Source organism: Semicossyphus pulcher, unplaced genomic scaffold (genome assembly GCF_022749685.1).
Source record: "Semicossyphus pulcher isolate SPU_LCO1_2020_fin unplaced genomic scaffold, fSemPul1.0.p SCAF_8, whole genome shotgun sequence".
NCBI lineage: Eukaryota > Metazoa > Chordata > Actinopteri > Labriformes > Labridae > Semicossyphus > Semicossyphus pulcher.
This window is the reverse complement of record NW_027211759.1, coordinates 17,409,435-17,423,735: the sequence shown is the minus strand read 5'-3', so window position 1 is coordinate 17,423,735 and position 14,301 is coordinate 17,409,435. Positions and strand designations below refer to the sequence as shown.

The following is a 14,301-nucleotide window of genomic DNA, read 5'->3' as shown; positions in this document are numbered from 1 at the left end:
TCTTTTGCTCTCATGCGTGTATCACAAATACGTGTGTACTGTAGAGACGTTATATGAACAGCATGCACGTCACATGATTGCGAGGTGAATCTGCTGCTTCAAAAGCTAAAAATTGATTGTTACTGTTATTAATATTGGGTGGCGTTGAGATAAATTGAAGACAAAAGTGAATATAAGCATGAAAAATAACAGACTTTCAAAATAAAAGCTTAAATAAATGGAGATGTGACACCATAACAGTCAGAACACGCACATATTACTATTAGATTTCTCATAATGATCTTAAAGAGACAGTACTACTTATCTTGTCTCGTCCTAATTGCTGTAATTATAACAAAATATCACAACACTGACTCTGAATAATGAGCATGTCTGTTAATAACTATATTAGCTATGAGAAACTTAATCTCCTGGCAGGGAGACATTGAAATGTAAGCACAGACATGTTGTTCTCCACCAACACTGTTTGGATCTCTCCTCTATGAATGTATTAGACTCTTGTCCCTGGCTTACCATAAGTCTAGTTAGAATTCCCCATCTGCACCGCTCCCTCCCACTCCCTCTTTTTTTTTTCTCCGTCTATCATATACACTCGCATAAACACGCATGCAAGCGCACGCACACACTCGCTGAGACACATGCAGACACCTCGTCTGCTTAATATGATCAGCGCGGAGCGGAGATGGGAGGTTGAGTAACATCTGCTCTGGAGACTGAAATATCTCTGATCGTATCACAGCCTCGGTTCATTACGGCGTTGCGCTGGCACACACACAAACACGCACACACACTCATGAAAACATTATAATGTCACATCTTGCGCTCATTATTACAACATTGTGACAGCAGGCGACAGATTAATAAAAATATGGTCCAACACCTGGGGCACAAAGACTCCAGTTAAGATGTGCACAAATAACACCGCTAACACTTAACGGCACCTCTGAATAAAAGGAGTGAGTGAGGGATCTGTCAAGTTTAGATAACATTATAATGATGAAGATAACAAGATATAGGTCCATGCATGGTGACAACTTGGGAAGAAAAACATACCTTATGTTGTTTACCATCTAGTAAGATGTTTAATGTCCTATAAAAAGTAAGGTAATTCACAGAATAATCCAGATATGCCATAGAGACAGAAGAGTTGCTATACTCCATATTGTGTTATTTACACTGAACCACATTACAGGTTTGTTTTCTGCAAATATTTGCAAAAGTTCCGGGAACAGGTTTTTTACCTGATGTTCCTCTTTAATGTAGACTTCAAGGTGGATTCATGAATAGAAAGCTGAGTACTTGTGTAACCCAGAGTGGTGCAAAAATAGAAATATAGCTCTCATTGTGCGAACACTGCTGGGTAATGGTAAGAAAGAAACAAATGCGAGGCTGGCTGTGTCATGTAAAATGCATATAAGCACAGTGTTAGTGATAAAAGAGTGGGAGCTTGAACAGACTGTGAGTTTAAAGATCCTGTACGTATGAACTCTGCACAAAATGCTTAATGAAGCTACTGAAAAATAAAGTTTAAATATCTACAGGACATCAGACAATAGACATAGGCACTTATAAGACACTTGTAAACAATGTATAGACAGCTTAAGAGCGTTAATAAAAGCCTTATGAGTTTCTTATTATTGTTTATAATAGCATAACAAACTCATTCATTGAGTCTTACGCACTTACCTATTACCATTGTTAAGCCTTTACCAAGTTTTACAGTTGCTTTATTAATATGAATACATGTTTTAATATGCAGTAATTAGCAATTAACTATGCGCCTATAAACAGTTAATTATGCTTTCTTGCAGCTACTGAATCTAAAGCGAGAACAGTGCCTTATTAAAGTTAATAAATTCTGATAAGTGCTTATAATTGTGATATAACCTAACACTTAACATGATTATGATACTGTTATTAACACTTATATATTCTTATTAACATATATTTAATATTAATAAGCATCTTATCAGGACTTATACGGGCCTTATTACCTATTAACTAACGCTTATTACAAGGATCTTAATATTAAGCGTTAAGTCTATAGCGATTTAAACACATAAAGACATTTCTTCTAATGTTTCCAAAAGCAAGAGGAGAACCTTGTGTCGCTTAATGTGGACTGGGTTAGTGTCATTATGATCACATTTTTGAGATGACCCTAACCCTAACACAAAAGTTTGTTCATAATGTTCCTCAGCACCGCATGGAGGGTTGGGACATTATTAGTAAGTAATATCCTAACTGCATCATTGATCTGATTTACTCTACTGGTTTCAATTGATATCTACGTATTATAGACCTGTTGCAATGATTGTAAATGTTGAGACCTTGTAACAGTAACAGAATCAAGTATGCCAGGTATATTGACCTCTTGAAGAGATGTTATCTTGTGGGTGTAAATTGTAGAAAAAGTGGGGACATACAAGGGAGCTACCATGCTCTACCTATCCTGTGGTGGTAACTAAAGCCATTAGAACAAAGGCTAATATGTTAAAATAAGGAGAAATAAGGACAGCTGGTTGAATAGACAGTGCAGCAAAAGCCTTGATGTTGTGGGCCAATGCTGCACAAGGGATGCTCGGGGCTTTGTTTTGGGCTCATGAGTGTAACAGTGCAAGTTGTTTGAACATCCTTCCTGCTTCATTGGATTCCATGAAAGAACATCGTGGGCAGCTTTACTAGTCAGGAGTTCACATAGCTGAAACAAATGTTGGAAAATATAAGAAATACAGGACTGTGTGTTTAGCCATATTCTGGAAACTAATGGTTGGAACCAAGCAGCAACCTCGAAGGCTGAAAAATAAAGCCAACATGCCAAAAGCTGATTTCCCTTTGGCTCCTTGAGGCTGCCTACAAAATCGAGTCAATCCCCTATAGCCTGGTCCAAAAAACATTTATGTCTCTTCAGCTTATTTCCCCATTAATAAGACCTACACAGGGGGGTACATTTCTTGAATAATATTTAATGGTTAAAGTGATGCATAAATAGGGCGTTGCCACTCTAAGTGACAGGTGGGTGCTGCTGGCTACTGTGTCTAATAAATAAAAAAAACCCGGCAGCTACCACCACATATAGAATCTCATTTTGTGGGAAACACTGTGGTAAGCGCTCTAATTAACCAGCTAATGAATTAGCCTTCGGCATTGACTGTGTAGCTTTGAAAAATTAGCATTCGCAAACTCCGCGCTCCTCTGCTGCTTCAACCTCTCATCCAAATATTCTGGTTCCAGGAAACCGACATGGTGACGGCCAAAATGTGGAACTTGACCAACCGGCTGCGCTCGCTTCTTATACACACTCTATGGTTGGAAAGTACTGATTTCATAAGGAGTAGTAGAGTGTGCTGCAGGTAAGACTTCAGAATTTGAATGGAATATTCCTTGTTAAAAAAAAGGCAGCTGCACTGATTCCCTTCTGTTCCAATTATTGACAATAATGAACTGAAATTGCGAGTTATCACGATGCCAGCTTTGAAAACATATGCTTTAACCTACACACATATACTGTAGGAAGCAAATGACAAGACTTTGCATACTAAATATACACACTCACACACTGGGCCACCTGTGTCCTGTAGAGTTTTACTGGTGCTGGTTGAGATATTACTCTAAGTGATGTTGTAGACTGGCTCATTAGTCACTGGATAGAGGCCTTCACCTCAGGAGAACAGAAAGAAATGCACACACCCATTCAGTACACACACACATACACAGAGCACCTCATGCAGATTGTTCAAACAACTGCAGCACACACACGGCTGCTGATCGTTATTAACAGAGGGAGGTGGACTATAGACAATACCTTGATGTGTGAGCGTGTGTGCGGATGTCTGTCCTCAGTGTTTTATCAGTTTGCCTTTTGCCTTAACAGTTGTGCAGCATCAATAAATAAGTTTTTAATTAAAGAGCGCACAGACTGAAAGACAAAGAGAGAGCAGGCTGCGGGTGGGGGAGGAGAGGGGAGGGGAGGGAGAGACGGGTTGAGGTAATTGGATCTAGCCCGAGGCAGGTCATACACTCTCACTATGTGGTCAACTACTTTTGACAAACGTTTTCAGATTCTCCTCTCTCTCTTTCTCTCTCTCTTTCCCCGTCTCTCTCTATAAGCGGCAGAAGTAACTTTTGATTTAAATGACCCCTAAGCGGCTCCATATTCTTAAGCCTCGTCTTAAATAACCATGAAACCTAATTCCATCCTATAAAACTAATAACGTCTAAGCGCTTCTATAAGTGTTTGAGTTGACAGACATAAACCTGACTCTAATCAGAGTGTCAGGTTTCAGGTCAATGACTGCATATGTTCTCTGTAAGCATAGAAACACATGAACCCTACCTACCTACCTACCTGCTTAGCATACATTAACCTTAGCTTACCACAGACAACAGCTAGACAATTATAATGAGTCTTACTTCTGTAAAGAGGGAACAGGGGAGGAATAACAGCTGACAAATGTTAATAACTTTCTATATATAATTCTGAAACTAAAGCCGCTGTGAGTACTTTCTCTGCACAAAGCCTGTGTTTTTATTTCCTCTCTACACCAAAGGTTGCTACTGGGTTAGTTTCTGCCATGTGTACACAAGGGGACACAAAAATTCAGCCACAAAAAAAAGGAAACACTGGATTTAGGAGGATAAAAGCTTCCAGAATCTGCATAAATGCTAAGTTATGTTCAAAAGATCCTCTAAACTTTAAGCTGAGCTGAAGGCACACAATTCAGGATACTTAATTGGACGGCAAGTTAATTGCAAAAGTTTACCATATTTTTCATGCTTGAACTAAACAGAATAATGAATCGACAAGCATATAAACAGAAATAGCAAAGAACAATATTATTTGCAGTAAAATGGTTTCACTCTGGCCAGCAGGGGGAGCTGCAGCACCCTCAGCCTCAGCCTCCCTCCTGCCTTGGCTAAAGTGTGTAACTACAAGAGTTTCCTGTTGAGATCAAACCCCAGCATACATTGTAAATCCTTTGATAAAGCAATCTCTCCCACCAAGTACTCATTAAAAATGCATGTGACACTCTGCCGCACACTTATTTATGGAAGCATGGGTAGACACACTCTCGCTTCACACACCTGTGGCTCGGTAAACCGTGGCCTTTCAAAGGTCATCCGTCACGCAGAGCTGGAGATCAGAGACGGAAAGTAAGAGACGCCCCGAGAGAGAGACAAGCAGGCGAAGGGAGGATGAAGGTAGTTAAAGTGAAAGTTTCTAACGTGTCTTGGTCTTCCTCCAAATATGTTGACATTGAGCGTCTCTTCCAGCTATCAAAGTGACTGAACAACAAAGGATCTCTGCAAAGAACCTTCTCTTCCTGCGTTGTGTCTGCTTAAATCTACAGCCATCCGTGTTCTCGGCTTCAACCGTCATATTTTTCTCTCACTATACCACCTGTCTTCCTTTGCTAAGTCTATGCATCCGTCGCTCCATGCATCTATCATGTTCATGCATTCGCTCTTCTTTCATATCATCCATTTATCTGCACAGGACTAAGAATTCAATATCACTGTGCCTTGAGGTTACTTGCCGGAGCGGGTGAGACGCAATAAAGGGTGAGAAGTGATCAATCTCTGGAGGTTGGATTGACTGGCAGCATCAGGCTAGCCGACCACGACTAACACACCAGACCCCGACAACCACCCCTCTTTGGGAAAACGCTTTGAAGCCAATTTCCTAATTGCTGCTTACGCAACTTATGGCACCAGCACTTGGAAAATGATAAGAACACCGGGGTGTTTACCTAACACACACAAGACAGACACCAAGCCGGCGATGTGTTTATGAACACTCATAAATACTCCTTCTCCATTACTAATAAGACAACAATGGGCATGCCTTATAAAGGCAGAGCATGGTGAATGAATAAAAACAGTTCAAACTCCTGATATGGACGAGCATCTCTGACCCACTTTGGGTTTAAAAAAAAGGACAAAAAGAGAGGGGGAGAATGAGAGAGCATCCCCAGGGTCAGAGCTCTCATTATCACATCGAATCCAGCAGAAAAAGATCTCTCTTCTACTCTTTGTGTGCATGCTTCAGCCACAGTTGTTAGCACATATACAAACTAGTATCCGTATGAAATCGCCCCACAGGAAGCCTTTAGCTTTGAAGAAGGACCGGGGACATTGTTGCCATGGATTAATGCAGTTTTTGAATCAGATTTTCTCCATTTAGTGCAGCAATCCAGTGAAGGATTAGTGTAAAACCTCATCCTGATAAATAATTGAGTAAGTAAAAAGCCAAATGGTGGTGAAACTGCAATTGGACACTTTATGTCGGCAATAACTTGTGAATCAGTTGATCTAAATTCAGCTAAATTCCTTGTTTACATAGTTAGTACTACTGTAATTAAATTTGGCTTAGCAGGATAATGAGTAATTCATCCCTGGAATAAAACAAACTATTCTTTTGAAGCTTGTTAATACAGGCGCTACAGAGATAATTAGATATCCAGCAAATGTTCAATCAACAAAAGAGGCTCGTGCTTTTACAAAGATCATATAAATCTTCATATTTTGATTTTTAGGATTACAACGTTTCTCTAATTACATCTTCACAGCAACATTATAACTGTGCAGCTGAAGCCTGCAGGCGCATTTTCCAGCTCTTCTCTTAGTTTTCCTCTATCTGTCCTGTAGTCTGGTAGTAGCAACATCGGCCCATTAAAAGTATCATGTAGGCTGAGCGCACGTGAAGGAGCAATTTGCCCCTGGAGAAAGCCACTGTCAGTCAAAGCTGGTGTTCTCTGTAATCGATAGAAGCAATATGATTTGAAATTGGCGCCATAGCTGTGGAGAAAGTTGTACAAACAGCTCATGGTTTCGCCCATTCTACATTCCTACAACACCCAGCGTGCATTGCGCCCCTCCCTCTGAAAGGAACGGCCCAGCGAGAGATGCAGGAGTGAAATACTACCGTTTCACTGCAGGCAATGGCTCCGAAATACGATGAGAATATACCGGTGGATCATCAAAAAAAGCTTCAGGTCTGCAGTCTACATTTCAAACCTGACGATTTGGAACGAGGCATGACATCGGTGGCGGGCGTCCTAGATTGAGGAAGTGTAGTTTAGCGAGCTCCCTGGTCTCCACCAGATGACGTGTTTTACGTATCTGGTGTAGATTTTCCAGGGCCCATTGGAGAAGCAGATAGTGTCCTCCAAAGGCACAGAGCAACATTGCATTTTTTCTACCATAATGCCATTAGCTCCCCATAATAGCATGATAAGACAGAGGTTGAAAAATGGCGAACTGGCCCTTTAAAACAAATTTTTTCAACAGTATATTTTTCTATACACAATGTGAGAATCAGTACAAGCCACAAAAGTTTAACCAAAAGCGCACTAAAGACATTGTTCCCCACATTCACTTTTGTTTTTGATAGACATATCCAAGTTTACAATATCCTGACAAGAAGCAGATGGAAAACGTCCTTCCGCAGCCCCGGCTAATAAAGATCTCTTCCTGCACAGTTTTAAAACCGACAGTTTTAAATTGCAATCTGACAGTTGGTTCCTGTAAGTGGGGTGAGTCTTACCTCCAAGGCAGCCGACCTCTTCAGCAGCAGCTGTTCAATTTTTCTGGCTGCTCTGGCCACCAGCTCCTCTGCGTCGTTTTGCTCCACAGAGTACAGGTCTTGGTTTCTCAGGAAAATCTAGACAGGAAGAGAGTGATTAAGACATGAAACCACACACGTAACTAATGATGAATGTGTCAGTGTCAGATATGTGTTTAAATAGATTTTTGCTAAGTACAAAATATTATATCTTGAGCAGAATATAACTTTTAAACAAGAATGATGCACCTTCCCTGATGTTTTATAATATGTTGGGGTCCATACTACTGTAAATTTGGATTATGTGTGCGTGTAGCGTGTTGGTATTTATACCTGAGTGAGGCCCTTCCCCGCCGTGGCTGTGTCTGCCAGGGTGACGAGCTCTTTCTGCATCTGATCAACCCATTCTTTAATCCTACGGGACAAAGAAATGCACACAATCAATCTTGTTACCAGCTTGGAACACACATCACAGCCTTTCACAATTAAACTGTCAATGAAGTTATCTAACATCCATCATCCAACAAGACCGTCCAGACACACGGCGTAAAAACAAACAAGGCCCGCGAGAATCTCTCTGATAGGTCAAACAAAATGTCAACCAATCATCGCCTGAATCACAGACAACAGATGCAATGCCATCTAATCAAACACGTGTCAGCGGGAGTCAACCAATACGATTACTTTAGGAGAGTTCAAACGTGAAGTCAACCAATCAGATAAGTGTCAGCCTGTGTTGTGAGCGCTGACGGGGATGTGAGTGGACAGGCGAGAGGCCAGGACCAGCGAACATCAAAGAGCTCAGGGGACATTGGGTCTGCCCTGCTGGTGCCACACGTTGGAATATACCCTCCTCTCATCCTGCTCCAATCATCTTGTCAAACTACAATAAGCTCCCAGCATGCACTATAATACACTGGAATAGTAAATCACTCCTTGCGCAGGGAACACAAACACAAGGACCTCTGAGATCTTGCATTAGGCGACATGGAAGCTTGTTGGAATAATCTGGCTCATCTCGAGGCATACCTGCTACCAGAGGCTCGTAGGAGCGCAACACTTGTGCGTGCATGTGGATGCATTAATTCATCGTATATGTTATCATGCATGCGCTAACACTTACATGCACACTGAGACCGTGGCATTAATATTCTATGAGAATGTCAACAGGCAAGCATGGGATACAGATCCTCTTAGAGCGATGCATTCACACAAACTCCACCGTGATCTTGCATAATGCCAAAGAGACCCTACAAAGTTGAATAAACATAGAAAGAAAGATCCGCGAAACGATTCCCCAAAAGTTTACTTCGCAGCCGTCTAAGTTACGGGACCTGTGCATAACATCTACTCTGATGCTCGATACAGCTGAGGGAGGAGGTGAGATGCAAATAAAGAGAGAAAGGTAGAGAAGATGAAGAAGCCAGGAAAGAAATGGGGATGAGGCAGCGGGGACACAAAAATCTACAATGCATGGGGAAAAATCAGAGGAAGCAGACTGTGGAGAAAGATGAGACACTCTGCAAGATTGGGAATTCTACAGGGAATAGCACAGTGGGAAATTGTGCAGGCAAAGAAAGGGGAAGGTAGATATTAGAACAGGGTCGGACATTACTCAGCGTGTAGGTGTGCTTTATGGCATCCCCTACTTTAAAGAGCAGTTCCAGTCATGTTTTAAGACGTATTATAAAATGCTCTGCTTGAAATAATAAATTGTGTCTGATATGTTTTTTTTTTTGACACGTTTAATTCCCTTGTAAAAATCCTCCCAAGGCATCGCCTCCTTTTTCCCTGATTATAAATTCCTGAATCTGCATAGGCCCCGCCCACTATGCGAATTTCCAACCGCCCCCTCCTTCGTAAAAACAAAACACGTCTCTGCCACTTGAAACTTGCTAGCTTAAAAATTAGTAATTAGAAGTAAAGTAAACTTAACGTCACAGCTGGCTCGCGCAACGCCAAAGTGGTTGCCATAGGTTGCACATAATAAGATTCATAGCGTCAGCCCGTCCATTAACGGGATTGGGCCTTAGGTTTGTGACATCACAAACCCTGCCAATGTGAAAACGTGTTGTTCAGCCTGTCCTTGGTACACTGCGGTTTAAAAGCAGACAGGCCAAGCCGTGGAGATGACTGCTGATATTGTCCCTGATGTGTCTTGTAGCACATGAAGAACACCACATGGAGATGTTGACAACACTTGATTTTCACTGGAGGGGGTCTTTAAGTTTGTAACATTTAAAAATCAAACTAGTCAGTGCTCTCAGGTCGCCAAAAAACACATTGGTGACACTGTTGATATTGATATTTTTATACTTTTTTGTTACCTATTGTTCAACATATACACCAGCTCAACTCAACTCAGCTCAATCCAACCAAAACTATCAAATGTTGACACCAGCGTTATCTCAGGCAGCCTTGGAGTCACATGTCTTTAAGCTGAAGCATAGAGTCTGAAGGGTGTCAGGCGGTGCTGAGCTGCATTGTGGAAAGTTTTTTTGGGAGCTAAACTAGGAACTAAAAGTCAGAACTTCTCCATCTGCTGCTTCATTTTTTGACAGCTCTGGAGGTGAGGAGTGCCAAGTTGCCTCTGCCTTAAAAATGTTTGAATTTTGAATTTACATGTTAAAGTTTATTCGAGCAAACTCTGTGTGGTGATGGAGACGATGATGAAAAGCCAAGAATATCAACTAAAAGAGTTTTTTGCTCAACTGATTTAATATTATTTTCCACTCAAGACTAATTGGGTTTAATGTGCCACAATTTGCCACACTTATAATCTAATAACCTCATGCATGGTCTATTAACATTGGGTTTTCTCTCCTTCTGTTGGGGATACAGGTCCTACTTGCATTTAAGAGCAACACAACCGGTCAGATTCCTCTTATGTGAACAAGCTTGGCCAATAAATCCGATCCTATATGGTTCCAAAAGGATATTTTTCCAACTGAAACCATTATGTGTTGAGAAAATCACTCCTCTCTTCTCCTCTTATTGGCTTTCTTTCATTCTTTTTTCCCATCTTAGCTTCTCCTCTCTTGATCCTCGTCTCTCCTCTCCTTCGCCCGACCCTTCCTTGTCCCCAAATAAACTGATTGTAAGGTGTTTTAGTGGACCTTGGAACCCTAAGCTCTCTAAGCCTGAAGCATTGACAAGTCAATTCTGAGTTAGAGTTTATGTGTATGTGTGTGTGTTCGTGCACTCTGTGTGTGTGTGGGGGGGTGTGTTTGCGCTTTCAGGGACTTGGCATTCAGAGAAGCAGAGGGACGTCTCTCCAGAGTTTAACTTCACTGAAAGCTACTGCTAGCAGTGTAAATCTCTGTAACAAAAACTTTCAGGTGCTGACAAACGGATGACATAACCCCAGGCTGTGGTGCAGTATGTGGGCATGTGTTCTTCTGCATGTTCAGTATGGATGACGTCGAGTTTCTTTGTGCGAACAAATTTAGATTCTTTTGTCGTAGGCTTTATAAAATTGTCTCATTTTGCAGAAGAGGTCAGCCCAGTTCTCACAAAACTAAATCCCTTGTTTGGGAATATTTGACGTGTTTTTTCTTGTTTTAAACTGACCTAAATTTTATTCATAATATTTGTATCTGAGAAATATTTAAATATTAGTAACATTAAATTTAAATAACCCATTTTTTAAACAAAGAAAATCTATCAGTATATTCACACTCATTAGTTATAAAAGACTGGGCACAGACAGTTCAAGTGCAATACATGGAGGTCCTCTCTTTGATAGGAAGACATAGCTCAAGCCTGCAAGTAGGGCTGTCACGGTAACCATATGACCACAATACGGCGGTTATGTGACACCAATAGCGGGGTGAATCCAGTGACCGTCAGCCAACTGGCTGTCAGAGCACCGCTGTTTCAACCCTCTGCACATCTAATCGGCAGAGAAGAGCCCGCGTCTCAGGTCTCGCGACATGCTAGTTTAGCCGCTACAACAACAACTAGCCCATCACCACGGATTTCATTTTAACAATTAATGATACGAATGTAGTAGTGGTTCATAAACTCGCGTTTCCACCGCTAATGCTGTGTTCACTCATGTCGATGAAGTTTTACTGTCTGGGGGACACGCTGTAGTTAAATAAATGAAACACACTCCGGCAGCGGGCGGGGGCGGCGCCGAACCGCAAGGGGGGCGTTAGTGTTTCAACGTGGTTTGAAAAATTCAGCACCTGCAAGTCAAAAAAACCACATTGGAAGAAATATCACAGTAAAAGCCTTAGAAGTTAATTTTCTACTCTATTTTAATATTTTTAAAGTGGCCAGAAACAGACATCCCCACTTGGTCAGAGTAACATCATAGTCCTCTGTTGGTAAGGTTGTTAAGTATGTGTGTGTGTGTGCGTGTTTAAATACCTTACACTACAATGTGCACACAAAGGGGACTGGACTGTAAAATGCTCACTTGGCTCATTATACACAGTAAAGGACCATAAAAGAGAAAGTTATGCTATTGCTCCCAAAGCTGCACGCCTGTTGCTCCACATGATAAATCCTCTTGTTAAATTGGCCTTTAACGCTCAGATGCTTTATCCATAGGCATTGCAATCCCTGCACATTAATTCTTCATCCTTATATCACGCCTTTCAAACAATCCCTTGAGGTCCCAACCTTGTTTAATGGCCATTTTATATAAATGCAATAAGGTGAGGCCAGGTTGATCCATTTCCAAGAGGATCTCCGCCTGCAATCACAGCAACTGTATCTCATTTAGCCCGTTCCGTGCGAACGCAAATTAGGTGAAGTACAGTGATGCTAATTATCGTATCATCATCACATTGTTAGCACAAGCATAATGTATGCAATACACAGATGCCTAAACTCTATTAAAGTCAGTCTTGTTAAGCTGAGGTAGCAAAATATTTCTGCTCTGGTTGCTGGGCTTTGATTACTGCAGCCTGTGGTACCACCCTGGATAATTAAACACACACACACACACATACACATGAACGCACACACAAATGGCAACTGGGTCAGACACTGCCCTACATTGTTTTTCTGACACAGGAAGAGCAAACGAGAGCGAAGCAGATAGAGAGGCGGAGAGACAATAGAAGAAAGAGAGAGGCAGATGTTGTGGCTGCATCGCTCCGGCACCAGAGAGAGTAATGAGCTGGCCCGTAGTGTGCGTCTCAGTCGGAGGCTGTGTTCAACTACAGTCTAATTACACATCATCATTACAGAGGCAAAGACAGACGCAGTCAAGACCGGATAGCTAAAGCAGAGTGATGCTTTCAAACGCCAACAGTAATGCACCAAAACAACCCGCGGTGCTCTGCTCACGCTCTGTAGCCTACACTCACACCCAAGTGGCCAATTCAGTCCTTCTTCAGCCCGGCCAACATACTGAAACATAAAAATAATCATTTAGGATCAAGCTCTCTCCAGCCCAGCACCAGAGTCTAACAAACTCCAAAAAGCCCACATGATGTGGTGTTTTCTTTCTCATTCCAATTGTTTTTATTCACTTGAAATATTGCTGTAGAAATCTGAGGTAGTGCAAAATGTTTCATCTCCAGAGTATTTAGTGGAACAACAGAGCTATTAAGGATCGTAAAGAGGCCCAAAAGCAGCTGGTTACAGTGTGCGAGAGCACCTTTAAATCATCAGTAGTTTTCTCTTTTCCATTTGATCAGTGTAATCCAGGAGGATGCACTCGATGAAAGGAGAGTTTTATCGAGTTCATTTTGATTTCTTTCCGCTCATCATTATTACGTTGTCATTATTATGCACACTCCAACAGAACACTTTCTCTCCTATGCCAATAGTGGTATCATGCAGATGGTCATGCAGACTCTTAGAGGATAAATCGTGAATATGTGCTGCTTATATTTATATTTACAGGTTGTTATTTCACATTCATACGAATATACTTTTTATGTCGAGTGATCCAGGTAGTAGGTTTTTCCTTGCAGAGGATTCAATAAAAGAGCCCTCTGCAACCTTCGTTACTTTTAATAGAACTTGTATTCATCAACCACAAAAAAGAAGAGAGGCCATGGGAATACAGAAATAGTGATCCTGAATGGTCACTGTCACCATAGCAAACCTTAGAGACACTGTCAGCTTTCAGTGCGATGGATGTTTGGGCCTGCAAGGTTTCTTTTTTAACAACGGAAATCTAAAAGGCGCGTCTTTATGGAACGACCTGAACATGGCACTTTGCATGACAAGGTGGGTAAAAGGAGCAGTCGCATGTTTGCGAATTTGCGCATTCATTTTTTGCCTGCAAGATGCAAGCACCTCATGGTACTGACTTCATTCACAGATTTGTACTTAAAGCAAATTTAACACAAAAAGATGTAAGGTGTTTGCTTCGACCATAAGGCTGCAAACGTACACATATTTTCAGTCGCTAGTCGTGTGTGTACCAAAGGATAGCCATGAAAGCGCTTCTGATGTATTATGTACCTCTCCAGCAGTCCAATCTGCCGTGGTAGCATCTGAATTAGTGACTTGAAGCTTCGGAAACATGACTCAGATATCAGCAAGAGACTCTCAGTAAATACATTATGTTGGTTCTGTCAGCAAACTGCAAGGCATTTGTTATATTGAGTTTGCCTACTGTGATGTGGATTCCACAAAATAATTGAAATAGCTGACTTTGTATTGTCTTGGCCGGCCTGGCTACCAAACTTTACATATTAGAAATGTGATCGGACGTTTGGTTAGGTGTCTCTTGAAAAGCGATGAGACCTGAAATGAATAGAAAAGGTTTA

At 41.4% G+C, this 14,301-nt stretch overlaps 1 protein-coding gene across 2 annotated transcripts in view; it reads right to left on the bottom strand.

Annotated features, from left to right (window-relative positions):
* LOC138612435 (voltage-dependent calcium channel subunit alpha-2/delta-1) overlaps positions 1-14,301 on the bottom strand; it is a 66,300-nt gene that overhangs the window by 51,017 nt on the left and 982 nt on the right. For both annotated transcript variants that reach the window (XM_069685674.1, XM_069685675.1), the window contains exons 2-3: positions 7,898-7,979; positions 7,547-7,663 (exon numbers count right to left, since the gene is read on the bottom strand). In XM_069685674.1, the coding sequence (XP_069541775.1) occupies positions 7,547-7,663; positions 7,898-7,979 (199 nt within the window). The remainder of the gene's footprint in view (positions 1-7,546; positions 7,664-7,897; positions 7,980-14,301) is intronic.